This window comes from Arachis ipaensis, chromosome B06 (assembly GCF_000816755.2).
Source record: "Arachis ipaensis cultivar K30076 chromosome B06, Araip1.1, whole genome shotgun sequence".
NCBI lineage: Eukaryota > Viridiplantae > Streptophyta > Magnoliopsida > Fabales > Fabaceae > Arachis > Arachis ipaensis.
The window spans coordinates 36010664-36024470 of NC_029790.2; the positions used below are offsets into that span (position 1 = coordinate 36010664).

The 13807-nt window shown below is 34.0% G+C and overlaps 1 protein-coding gene across 1 annotated transcript; it reads right to left on the bottom strand.

Annotated features, from left to right (window-relative positions):
- On the bottom strand, positions 6762-8599 carry LOC110263737 (ubiquitin carboxyl-terminal hydrolase 27-like). Its single transcript, XM_021105501.1, has 4 exons — positions 8424-8599; positions 8027-8092; positions 7864-7906; positions 6762-6961 (listed from the first exon to the last, which is right to left on the bottom strand). The coding sequence occupies exons 1-4, from the start codon at positions 8580-8582 to the stop codon at positions 6762-6764; spliced, it is 468 nt and encodes a 155-aa protein (XP_020961160.1). The 5' UTR covers positions 8583-8599.

Here is a 13807-nt window from a genome sequence, read left to right on the forward strand (position 1 = left end):
AATATTACCCTAAATACAAAATAAAAAGAATCAATGCACATGGGACAAAAATTGAAAAATAAGTTTGATACATGAGCATGTAATACAAAAGTGGGAAAATTTTGGGTAGCTAGGTAAAGTATTTTAAAATTGTATAAAGTATGTATATGTTAGGTGAGATCTTAGACTAATCAAGGATTCACTTTATAAAGCTCACTTGGCCATACATATATCCTTACCTTTACCTCAGCCCCATTACAACCCTGAAAAGACCTCATGATGTTTGCATTTGTATATTAAATAATTGTTGATTGGTTAGATGAAGAACAAAGTTTTAGAAAGTATGACTAGATAAGACTAGAGTGATTAACCCTAGACACTTGAGAGTTAGAGTGATATACACTACCAGTAAGGGTTCAGTGCTTAATTCTATGTTCCTTGCTTTCATGAGCTATCTTCTTACAAGTTTACTTGCTTTTTATTGTATGATTTGAATTAGTGAAATCTGATTTATGTTTGTCTTGAAAAGCTTATTTACTTTTAACCAAGTAGGTAGAAACATTTTGCATGTAGTTGCATTCATACAGATAGGTTGCATTTCATACATTCTATCATTCCTCTTCACTTCTTTATAGCTTCTCTTAAGCTTAGCATGCGGACATGATAATGTTTAAGTGTGGGGACGTTGATAAACCCCTATTTCATGGTTTATCTTGTGCTCAATTGAGTGGTATTTATCAGCTTTTCACCCACTTATTCATATGATTTGCATGTTTTACATTTTCCTTCCTGATTTTGTGCTATGATTGAAAACATACTTCTTTGGCTTTAAATTACCAAATATTAATCCTCTCTTATTACCATTAGATGTCTTGATATGTGTGTTAAGTGATTTCAGAGATTACAGGGCAGGAATGGCTTGGAGGATGGAAATGAAGCATGCAAAAGTGCAAGGAATACAAGAAGTTAAAGGAACTGCAAAGCTGTCAGCCTGACCCTCTCGCACTAAAATGGTCATAACTTGAGCTACAGAGGTCCAAACGATGCGGTTCTAGTTGCGTTGGAAAGCTAACGTCCGGGGCTTCAATTTGATATATAATATGCCATAGTTTCCCTGACGCTAGGCGACGCGAACGCGCGCTCCACGTGGATGCGTCGCAGTAGCGAAAAAAACCAGCGTGTTTGAATTCGAAACCAGCGAATTCTGGGCTGTTTCTGACCCAGTTCTCGGCCCAGAAAACACAAATTAGAGGCTATAAAGTGGGAGAATGCATCCATTCATGAGACTTCATACAACATACATTCATACATAGTTTTAGGATTAAATGTAGCTTTTAGAGAGAGAAGTTCTCTCCTCTCTCTTAGGATTTAGGATTAGGATTCCTCTTAAAGGAATTAGGATTGCTTCCTCTCAATTTCCAGGTTTAATGTTCATTTTATTTATTTTTCCAATTTAATTTATGAACTTTTCCATGTTAGAATTGATATCTTCATTTAATATAATTTGAGGTATTTTAGAATTATGATTACTTTCTTTTATTTATATAAATAATTTAGATTTTTGCCTTTTGTCTTTGGTTGAGTCATTGGAGACACTTGAGTTATCAAACTCATTGTTGATTGAAAAATTGGAATTCTTCAAGAATTAATTCGAGTTCCAATAACTCTAGCCTTTCCCAAGGAAAGACTAGGACCTGAGGAATCAAAATTAATTCATCCACTTAACTTACCTTCATAGTTAGAGGTTAACAAAGTAGGAGAAAAATCCAACTCTCATCACAATTGATAAGGATAACTAGGATAGAAATTCTGATTTTCATACCGTGCCAAGAGTTTTATTAGATATTAATTTATTAATTCCTGTAATTTATTTTCCTTGTTCAAACCTTTCAAAACCCAAAATTCTACCTTTTCCATAGCTAATAATAAGTCATACCTCCCTGTAATTCCTTGAGAAGCCGACCCGAGGTTTAAATTCTCGGTTATCAATTTTATTGGGTTTGCTTAAGTGACAACCAAAACTTTTGTAAGAAAGGAATTCTTGTGGGTCTAGAAGCTATACTTACAATGCGAATTTATTTGTGAAAATTCTAGATCGCGCGAGAGTTTCGTTCTTCAGAGGGTGTCTTGGATAGTTGAGCACAATGATGCCAACTAGCTCATCACTTCGGTTAAGCTAGCCATGACTTTCCTTTGCTTTTGGCAATGAGTTAGAAGTTCTTATTGTTCTTGCATTATGGGTTAAAGAGATTCATCCATTGGAGGAGGTGGTGGAAGAGAGGGTTCATTGTTTGGGAGAAAGGCATTGGGGTTGGAAGGTGGTTCATATTGGTGAAAGTCTTGAGGTGGTGTATAAGAAAATGGTGGTTCTTGGGAGTATTGGTGTTGGGAATGTTGTGGTTCTATGTATGGTTCATATGGTAGTTGGTATGGTGGATATATGTTAGGATCATATGGAGGTGAATGGTGGTATGAGACTTGTGAGTAGGGTTGTTGGGGGCTATGTTGAGGGAAAGGGTCATATGCACATGATGATTGTGGTTGACAACCACAATGAGGGTCACCACACACATTAGATTGGTATGCATCATGGTATGGCTCTTGATCATAATACATTGGTAGAGGTTGTTTCCATGAAGGTTGATCAAATGCTTGAGGCTCTTCCCACCTTTGATTATCCCATCCTTGATGCATATCCTCATTGTAGCTTCCATTCCCTACAACATAGTTAGAACCAAACTCATAGCCAAAGGGATGAGAATTCATAGTGACAAGAGAAAACAAAAACAAAAGCTAACAAGAAACAATGAAAGCAAGGTCCTACAACGAGCAAAACTAGCAAACAAACCAAAATTCAAGCTATTCACAATATTGACATATATACAATAACCAACAACAAGCACACATTGCAATTCTCCGGCAACAACGCCAAAAACTTAAAAGAGGATATCGTCGGTTCAGAATTTCTTTTCGGTAAAAGAAAAATAACCTCGTTGCAAGTATAGTTCCAAACCAACAAGTAACACTCAATCAAAGTTTAATTTGTTTGTCACAAGTGTAAACCAATAAAAATACCGAGAGTATTATATCTCGGGTCGTCTCTCAAAGAAATTGCAGTGAGGTGTGCATATTATTAGTTATGGTATCCAAGGGGGTTTACGGATAAAGAGACAAGAAAATTAAAAAGGCAACAAAAGTAAAGCGAGCAACTAAAGAAAGCATGTAATAAGGAGAGACATTCATGGTAATGATTGAGAGTATAGGCTTTCTATCCTAGTCATTAATCATGATACAATACTTAACAAGAGCTAATCCTATTAAATCATCTCCAACATAGGAAGAAGGTATAATGTTATCTTCATATTGAGAGAAAGTCAAATAAGACTAGTTAATCTCAATCCATAAGTCCTAATCAACTTACTAATTGAATTAGCAAGAGATTAGAGTCAATGGAAACAATATTAACTAACAACTCTAGATCACCAACATAAGTTGGGTATTAATGACTCAAGATTGCCTAATTTCTCTTTCCAAGCCATGAATACTCAAAATGCTACTCTAACATCCAACCAAGTATTTTGTCAAACACTTAGAAGGCATAAAAGGAGAGCATGGTAAAATAACAAGAAACATAAATTCTACAACTACCCAATGTAAGAAAATAACAACAATAACTCAATTAAGCATTAAAAGAACATAAAACATAAAATTGCATTAAAGGAAAGTGGAACTAACAAAAGTTCATATAACATAAAAAGTGGTAAAATAAGGGAAATTAAATAACAAGAGAAACTAAGAAGATTGAAGTAAATCAACAAGGAAAAGTAAAGGAAACTAAATCAAAACAAGTAATTAAACCTAAATCTAAGATGAAATTAACCTAAAATCCTAATTCTAGAGAGAAGAGGGAGCTTCTCTCTCTAGAAAACTACCCTATATGACCCTAAGCTAATCTAATTGCTCTCCCATTTGTCCAATCTTCAATTATGCATCAAATAGTCTTAGAAACGAGTTGGATTTGGGCCTAGAAAGCTCGGAAATTGCCCCCAGCGTCTTCACTTTAACGAGGTCACGTGACCAACGTCATGCGTGCGCAGAAACGACGCGTGCGCGTCGCTTGCCAAAATTCCTCCTCACGCGTACGCGTGGGTGATGCGTGCGCGTGGCCATTAATGTGCTTCTCACGCATACGCGTGGATGACGCGTGCGCGTTGCCATGAACCCTCCAATGCTTATTTCTTCATGAATTCTCCACTTTGTATGCTTTTCTCTTCACTTCTTTCATCCAATACTTGCCTTATGAATCTGAAATCACTCAACAAACATATCAAGGTATCGAATGGAACTAAAGTGAATTAAAATTGGCTAATTAAAGGCTTAAAAAGTATGTTTTCACTCTTAAGCACAAATTTAGGGAGAATTACAAAAGCATGCTATTTCATTGAATAATTGTGAGATAAGTTGATAAAATTTCCTAAATTAAGCACAAAATAAATCACAAAATTGGGGTTTGTCAACAGTGTTAATGGCAAAAATCTTGAAGCTAAGGCAACAACAACACAACTTGAGGGAGTAGCTTTGTTCAATGCAGTCAAGTGTTTGTGGGGAAGAAGAGGAAAAAGAAGAAGGCAAGGTGGAAGAGAAAAAAGAAGAAGAGGTAGAAATGAAGATTTTTAGTCCCTGCAACCATTTGGAGTTACACTTGGCACTGTTACCTGACACGTTAGCAGGCAACTGTTTGTCATCCGATAACAGGGTCGATCTGTCCATTTTCCTTAATGAGTGAAGGCCTGGTTGAGGTTTAAGGATGATTAAGGTACATTATGTTTCACGGAAAAAAGGTTAGAGGCCGGACAGGGTATTTACCCAAAAATATAAAATAGTTCATTCAATTTTTAATTGTGCATAATTGTCTAAAATTATATGGTGAATTTTAGTATGACTATGTTATGGCGACTACAATGATTATGTAAATATTGTTAAAATTAAAGTCACATTTTGTTATATTTTGGTAATATTTTTTTTTAGCAAATTATTTAAAACTCGTTGTTTAACAATGAAAAAACGTTACTTTAGTTTTAGTAATATTTTTTAAAACACTATAATTATCATAATTACCATAATATAGTCATACTAGAATGACCTAAATTATATATATAATAAAAGAGAGAAGCTATCACATTTACAAAAATATAAATACCAAATTATTTCATGTATATTAATTAGATAAAAAAGATTTAAGTACACAGACCACATATAATAAGTTAATTCTTTCTTTTGTGAGAAGACACCTCTTTTTGTATTATTCCCATCCTTTTAATGTAATTACTTAAGAAAGGATAAAGGATTATTTTGATTATCTAATATTTTAAACGTCTTATTTTTAGTGTAAAAAATTTTCAAATGTCCTATTTAAATTTTTAACAAAGTTTTAAACGGATTCAATATAATATTATCTCACTATTAAATTTGACGCAAACAATTCCTATATTAAAGAATTAATAGCATTCGATTTCAGTATATATGTAAGTAAAATTAATCCACTAACAATCACTAATATAAAAGTTTTTTCTTCGATTTTGAAAAGTTGATGATTATTTATTAGGATTTAGAATTTTATACAAAAAGAAAATTGAAGAAAAGAAATGTCACAAAAAAATTTTGATTATATTTTTCTAATAAATAGAAAAATACATGACTTAACTAGTAATGTTATTAATGTCTACATATTTTTATAATTAAATTAAAATTTAACCAAAATATTAAAAACAAAAATAATCCAAAACAATCATAAGTTCATCATAATTTCACTAACTTTATCTGCAATCTTGAAGAAAATGCCATCAGGTATATATAATTTTATTAAGGAAAAGTCTAGGGGCCAGCAATTTTGTTGAATTTTGGCCAGCATGTAGCCAGCAGAAAAAGGTGAGTCAATGAATGAAAACTCACATCAATCTCACACCATTAGATCATCATTGATGGCTATTTGATGGCTACCAATCACAAAAGTTGCTGCCCCTAGCATTGTTCTTTTATTAAATGGACAATGTCAAATTTGCCATTGATGATTAAGAATTAATACACAACGGGAACGGGTAACATGTTATAACTTTAGATAAGATGGGAGACAAACCGAAAAGGAGTCATTGTCGGAAAGGAGGGGAAAAAAAATCAGTGTGTGACAATAAGAAAGAATGTATATAAAATTCATGATATATATAGTTAAACTACAAAATTTACACCGGAGGTTCTTTGATTTTTATGGCAACCTTCAGGAAACGTTGCCTTTTCTACAAAAAAAAGTAACTCCACATAAGGGTTGCCTTAGAGGATCCAAACACAACACTTTAACAAAGACTTTATGGCAACCCTTTTTACGAATTGTATTTTCTAATACATAAAACAACACTTGTCCAGATTTTTTTAAGTTGCCTTTCTATAGACCTAAAGCAACACTTATTTAAGTTTATTTGAAATTTTTTTTTAATACCTAAAGCAACACCTTATTGAATTTTTCTTAAGTTCTTTTTTTTTATATCTAAAACAATATATTTTTTGCCTTTGTTATATTTATAGGATATATAACACACACTAACAATGCTTAAATTCAATTTAATCAATGTAGGGAGAATAAGCTAATAATATATATTGCATGTATGTAGAAAGGTGTTCCAAGTGTCAATTACATACTTGCCAAGTTACCAAGTCAAATAAATAATAAACATAAGTAAATAAAATACATATTTTTTTCATTATGAACAAAATTTCTTTAACATTTATCATGAGGCAGCAACTTGCTCTCCAAGTCCTCCTCGCATGTTCAACAACTCCTTCGGAGATCTCTCCTCGATGACAATTTCTTCTCCGAAAGAAAGTGATAGATCAATTGAAGTCAGCGGTGCAGCCACATAAAAAGGTACATTGTGAAAATTGGTACACAAGGTAATGCTATAGGTCCCAATTTTGTTGCTTGTGTCACCTGCAATGACATTTGAAAGAAGATAAGGATAAACCTAATGATGGCTTTCTTACTTTAGAAAATAACCAAACAAATGATAGGGTATTTCCGATTTAACTCAATGTACCATTTGATGCAACATTGATTCTGATGATAAAAATTTGAGGAGTTCTACTTCTAGAAATTTTTTCTGTCCTTTTTTCAAAAGTTATACATCTAAATTCTAATGCTTTTTTCAATTTTTTAGAACAAATTGATGATAAATTTTAAGAACCCCACTAACCTGAGGTTTTTCAAAAATCCTGTAACCTAAAAGTCATGGCAGGGACACCTGTTACAAAAAAAATGAAACTCCTATCAAGTACTCATGCAAAATGCAGAACCAAGATAAAAAAATCAGCAACAATATCAGACACAAACAAAGTTAAAACAACATCAATTTAACACCTTACTCCTTCCAAACAACTTTCTAAAATGCCTCTAAACATAATACATTATAAAAGTTAAAGTTAAAGTTGTTTTCGGTCAATAGATGAAGAACTTCTACTTGTTATCATTAAATTAAATTACTATTATTAACTTTTAGTTAAAATTTTGATTATATATGTTTTTGATTATGTAATACTTTTACAAATAAGCTCAAACTTAAATTAAAGCCGGACAAGATGTATTAGCATAGCTCAAGGAATAATCGTGTTATATTTGTGAGACTTGACAACAGTGGAATGCAATAAGTAACCAAAACATATTTTCTTCTATGTTTATAATTAAAAGAACAAATGAAACTTGATAATCATATCTCTCCTCTTTCATTATTCTCTCCTCGAAAAAATTACCTCATTTTATTCCATTAATGAAAGATACTTGATCGCAGAATTATGCCAACAGTAGTGGCAGTGATAGTTCTCAACATGCTCAGCAACAATGAATTGCTTCAGGGCAATCCAGCAGTGCACATCCAAATATCTGAAGCGAGAGACATCAGCTATCAGGGAGCTCATGAAGACTTGCAGAATTTCAGTTACCCAAGAAATAATATTAAAATTAAAACAACAATATAACTGGCGCTGAATTTTTGAAACTCACCAGGGTGGAACCACTAAGTACAGGTGAAAGAGGCAAACAATCAAATTGTTCCAAGTTAATTGAGATCTGCAAAACAAACAAATATATAGTTTGAAATTAAATTAAAATTTCAGACAGATACGAGAAAACATTTACATTAGAAATAAAGGTTAGGAGTACCATTATCTTTAGATAGAGCTACAATTGAGTCTTTTCTTAGCTTCTCAGATCTAATCCATGTCATCATACAAAATCAATTAGTTAATTCTAACATTTCTCCTATTTTAGCTATTTCGATTACCTTGGAACCTTTCTCCTCCTAATGCAACAGTGTCAAATCAAAACTGTATGACAATACATAAAGTGTACCCACAATTAACAGCAAAGGTAAGAGAACTGCATTGAAAGCCTTCTATACCTGGGATGAGCAACTCTGACAGGTCAAGCTGCTACTAAGAATCCCATCAAAAGGTCCAAGGTAGAGTTGGTGCCATCTTTCATGCTCACTCTGCCAGTCCCTATGTATTCGAGTAAGAATTCTATTAGTAGAAGCAAAAATGTCTGCTAAAGAACTCATCTTTGGAGCAAAACAACCTCCAATTTTTTCTCTCAATGAGCACAAAAGATGTAGAAATGCTTCAGCGGCATGCTACAAGACACACAAAATAATGGTAATAGAACAATGAAAATAATGTAAATCAATACTGATGACGGTTTTTATTCAAATAATAATTTAGATGAAGCGTGAGAATATCCTATCAAAACAAGACAAGATAGAATGGATTTTATATTTTAATTAGCATAAGAATATGAACGCTTGTGTAAAGAAACTTCAAAATTATTCTGACATTCTGTCCTATTTAATCCTAAATATTCTCTCTGATTAGCACTTCTTTGTGTTTTGCCCTATACAGCAAAATTGTTTACAATGTTTGCGCAGGCTTTTAGCCTCTGAGTTCAATAATCTCTATATCACTCTATAAACTTTTTTTTATTTGCTCTTATATATATATATATAACAAACTTTTAGACACAGCAATAATAATCTGTAGAACAACAAATCACAGAACAACAAATTAGACAACAACAAAGTAATTTACTAACTAAAAATTAAATTCTAACTAAACTGTAATAAATTAATTCAAAGAACATCAAAATTAGTTTTTTCAAATACCTGGAAACGGAGGAACAGAGGAAGAACGAGAAGGAGAAGAGAAGGGAAAGGAGTTTCTTGTGATTGAGCACCACGCCCGTCAAGGAGAGCACCGCGATTGAGCGCTGTTGTCGCCGTTAGGAAGGGGAGAAAGGGTCTGTGCGTTGTTGCAGTGGCTATGTTAGGACTTGTGGAGAGCACCGCGCCGTCGCCCGTCGAGGATAGCACAGCGCCATCACCGTACGTGGAGGAGTGCACCGCGATTGAACGCTGCTATCGCCGTTAGGAAGGGGAGAAAGGGTGCATTGTTGCAGTGGCTATGTTAGGGATTGTGGAGAACACCGCGCCGTCGTCCGTCGAGGAGAGCACCGTGCCGTCGCCGTGCATGGAGGAGTGCGCGCGATTGAACGCTGTTGACCTACTGTTGCCGTTAGGAAGGGGAGAAAGGGTATGGTTTGTACGTTGTTGCAGGGGAGAAATGTTAGGGTTCTTCATTGTGTATGTGCATGAAGTGGAACAAGTGAAGCTCTTTTTTCTTTTTTTGAGTTTAAGTTATTTTTTCATTGAAAAAATAATTGGTAGCTAGGGATATGATTAAAAGTTTTTTCTTTTAATTTTTAATCATAAACAATTTTAGGCAACTTCTTATAAATATTATTTGTTTAATATTTTTGATAACTCATATAAAATATTGTATTTTTATTTAAAAATGTTGTCTTAAAACTTTATTTTGTAACATTTTATAAATGTTGTTTTAGATATCAAAGACAACTCTTTCTATGAGTGGCTAAAAATTTTGTTATCTTTGCCTTACTCAAAGACAACTTGTCAAAAATGTTGTCTTTGCCTATCTAAGACAACTTTTATTAAATGTTGCTTCGAATAAGGGTTACCTTAGGCCAAAAATGTTGTAGTGACTTCTTATATATATATAATGGGACTACCACTAAATAACCATAACTAGAATAAACACACGCTCTCTTTAATTTCCAGTAAAATATATATATATCAATAAATTTTTAAAAACCCAATGGGACAGTAATCATAACTTTTAGACTTCTTTAAATTCTTCTTTGAAACGAAAATGGCAGGAACATTTGTCTATCTATCAAGAAAAAAGTATTCCCTTGAGCGAAGCCGATTTACACATACAAAGGTTGGTGCACGAAATTGTGATGTCCAGGCTCAAACAATCCCTGGCAACGTGAGCAACTTGGTACGCGCAATCGTGATTACACTTTGATTATGTAAAATTCATGGCTCTTTCTTTCCCTGGCAATGGCGCTAAGAACATGGTGCCAATACCATGGTTCACAACTTCGATACAACTAACCAGCAAGTGCACTGGGTCGTCCAAGTAATACCTTACGTGAGTAAGGGTCGAATCCCACGGAGATTGTCGGTATGAAGCAAGCTATGATCACCTTGCAAATATCAGTTAGGCAGATATAAATTGATAATAGTGTTTTGGAATATTAATTAATAAAATAGGGATAGAAATACTTATGTAATTCATTGGTGAGAATTTCAGATAAGCGAATGGAGATGCTTTCGTCCCTCTGAACCTCTGCTTTCCTGCTAAATGGATATCTTAGAAGCGAAATAAGATGAATTGAATAGAAAATAGAAGTACTTTGCATTAATCTTTGAGGAACAGCAGAGCTCCACACCTTAATCTATGGAGTGTAGAAACTCTACCGTGAAAATACATAAGTGAAAGGTCCAGGCATGGCCGAGATGGCCAGCCCCCTAAAACGTGATCACAGGATCAGAATACAATCCAGGATGGTCAAAAAGACGTCTAATACAATAGTAAAAGGTCCTATTTATAATAAACTAGCTACTAGGGTTTACATGAGTAAGTAATTGATGCATAAATCCACTTCTGGGGCTCACTTGGTGTGTGTTTGGGCTGAGCTTGAGTGTTGCACGTGTAGAGATCTTTCTTGGAGTTTGAACTCCAGCTTTTGTGCCAGTTTGGGCGTTCAACTCTGGTTTTGGCTCCTTTTCTGGCGCTGGACGTCAGATTTGGGTAGAAAGCTGGCGTTGAACGCCAGTTTACGTTGTCTATTCTTGGCCAAAGTATGGACTATTATACATTGCTGGAAAGCCCTGGATGTCGACTTTTCAACGCAATTGGAAGCGCGCCATTTCAAGTTCTGTAGCTCCAGAAAATCCACTTTGAGTGCAGGGAGGTCAGAATCCAACAGCTTCACCCTCGAGTAAAAGAAGAAAGAATAGAAGAATAAGAAGAAGATATGGAGGAGATGGATGGGAGTGTGTATTCGGCCATATGGATGGGATTGGGTGGGAGAGAGATGTTGAATTTTGAAGGTGGTGGGTGTATGGATGTGAGTGGTAAATGGAAAACAGAAGGGATGATCATGAATGGAAAGAGAGATGATGAGGTAGGTGGGGATCCTGTGGGGTCCACGGATCCTAAGATGATCCTGTGGGGTCCACAGATCCTGAGGTGTCAAGGCATTTACATCCTTGCACTAATTTAGGCATGTAAAATGCCCTTGCACACAACTCTAGGCGTTCAGCGCCAGGTTGGTGCCCATTTTGGGCGTTCAACGCCCATTTGCTGCCATTTCTGGCGTTGAACGCCAGAACCATGCTTGTTCTGGGCGTTCAGCGCCAGGATGCTGCCCATTCTGGGCGTTCAACGCCAGAACCATGCTCTGTTCTGGCGCTGAACGCCAGACAGATGCTCCTCCAGGGTGTGATTTTTCTTCTGCTGTTTTTTATTCCGTTTTTAATTTTTTTGTTTATTTTGTGACTCCACATGATCATGAACCTAAGACAAACAAAAAGTTAGTTAGTTAGTTGAAACAAATTTTGAAAAGATAAGAAGTTAGAAAGTTAGAAAAGATATTTTGAAATCAAATTTTTGAAAAAGATAAGATAAGAAGATATTTTGAAAAGATATGATAGAAATTAGTTTTTGAAAAAGATTTGATTTTTAAATTCACAATTAATGACTTGATTCACAAGAAATCACAAGATATGATTCTAGAACTTAAAGTTTGAATCTTTCTTAACAAGCAAGTAACAAACTTGAAATTTTTGAATCAAAACATTAATTGTTATTGTTATTTTCGAAAATTTGGTATAAAAATAAGAAAAAGATTTTTGAAAAATATTTTTGGAATTTTCGAAAATAACTAAGAATTTTGAAAAAGATTTGATTTTTGAAAAAGATAAGGTTTTCAAATTGAAAATTTGATTTGACTCATGAGAAACAATTAGATTTTAAAAATTTTTTGAAAAAGTCAATCCAAATTTTCGAATTTGATGAGAGAAAAAGGGAAAGATATTTTTTTGATTTTTTTGAATTTTTATGATGAGAGAGAAAAACAAGTAAAATAATGCAATGCATGAAATTTTTAGATCAAAACAATGAATGTATGCAAGAATGCTATGAATGTCAAGATGAACACCAAGAACACCGTGAATGTCAAGATGAACACCAAGAACATATTTTTGAAAAATTTTTAATGCAAGAAAAACATGCAAGACACCAAACTTAGAATTCTTTAATGCTTAGACACTAAGAATTCAATAATGCATATGAAAAACAATAAAAGACACAAAACAAAAAATCATCAAGATCAAACAAGAAGACTTACCAAGAACAACTTGAAGATCATGAAGAACACTATGAATGCATGAGAATTTTCGAAAAATGCAGGATGCACATGCAATTGACACCAAACTTATAACATGACTCAAGACTCAAACAAGAAACACAAAAAAATGTTTTTGATTTTTATGATTTTCTAATTTTTTTGGATTTTTTCGAAAATTATATGAAAAAGAAAAATAAGGATTCCAAAATTTTTAATATGAATTCCAGGAATCTTGCCATGTTAGTCTAAAGCTCCAATCTGAGGGTTAGACATGGCTTAACAGCCAGTCAAGCTTTAGCATGTAAGTTTTTTCATGTATAGAACAACTAAGTGTGTGAGAATTTCTTGTGATGATAAGTTGAAATCCTAGTCCAAAAGATTGGACATGGCTTACAGCCAACCAGGATTCAACAAATCATCATGAAACACTAGAATTCATTCTTAAAAATTTTGAAGAAAAATATATTTTTTGAAAACACAATTTTTTTTTTCGAAAACAAAGGGAAAATTTTTGAAAGATTTTTTTGAAAATTTTTTTTAAAAGAAAACAAAAAGAAAATTACCTAATCTAAGCAACAAGATGAACCGTCAGTTGTCCAAACTCGAACAATCCCCGGCAACGGCGCCAAAAACTTGGTGCACGAAATTGTGATGTCCAGGCTCAAACAATCCCTGGCAACGTGAGCAACTTGGTACGCGCAATCGTGATTACACTTTGATTATGTAAAATTCATGGCTCTTTCTTTCCCTGGCAATGGCGCTAAGAACATGGTGCCAATACCATGGTTCACAACTTCGATACAACTAACCAGCAAGTGCACTGGGTCGTCCAAGTAATACCTTACGTGAGTAAGGGTCGAATCCTACGGAGATTATCGGTATGAAGGAAGCTATGATCACCTTGCAAATCTCAGTTAGGCAGATATAAATTGATAATAGTGTTTTGGAATATTAATTAATAAAATAGGGATAGAAATACTTATGTAATTCATTGGCGAGAATTTCAGATAAGTGAAT

What these genes read in the sequence shown, in the direction of transcription:
- LOC110263737 (XM_021105501.1), bottom strand. Translation starts at nt 8,582, where the DNA reads ATGAGTTCTTTAGCAGACATTTTTGCTTCTACTAATAGAATTCTTACT. An exon ending in GTCAGAGTTGCTCATCCCAG is followed by an intron (nt 8,093 to 8,423) that starts GTATAGAAGGCT and finishes TTTGTTTTGCAG; the next exon opens with ATCTCAATTAACTTGGAACA. An exon ending in TTGCCCTGAAGCAATTCATT is followed by an intron (nt 6,962 to 7,863) that starts GTTGCTGAGCAT and finishes ATGTCATTGCAG; the next exon opens with GTGACACAAGCAACAAAATT.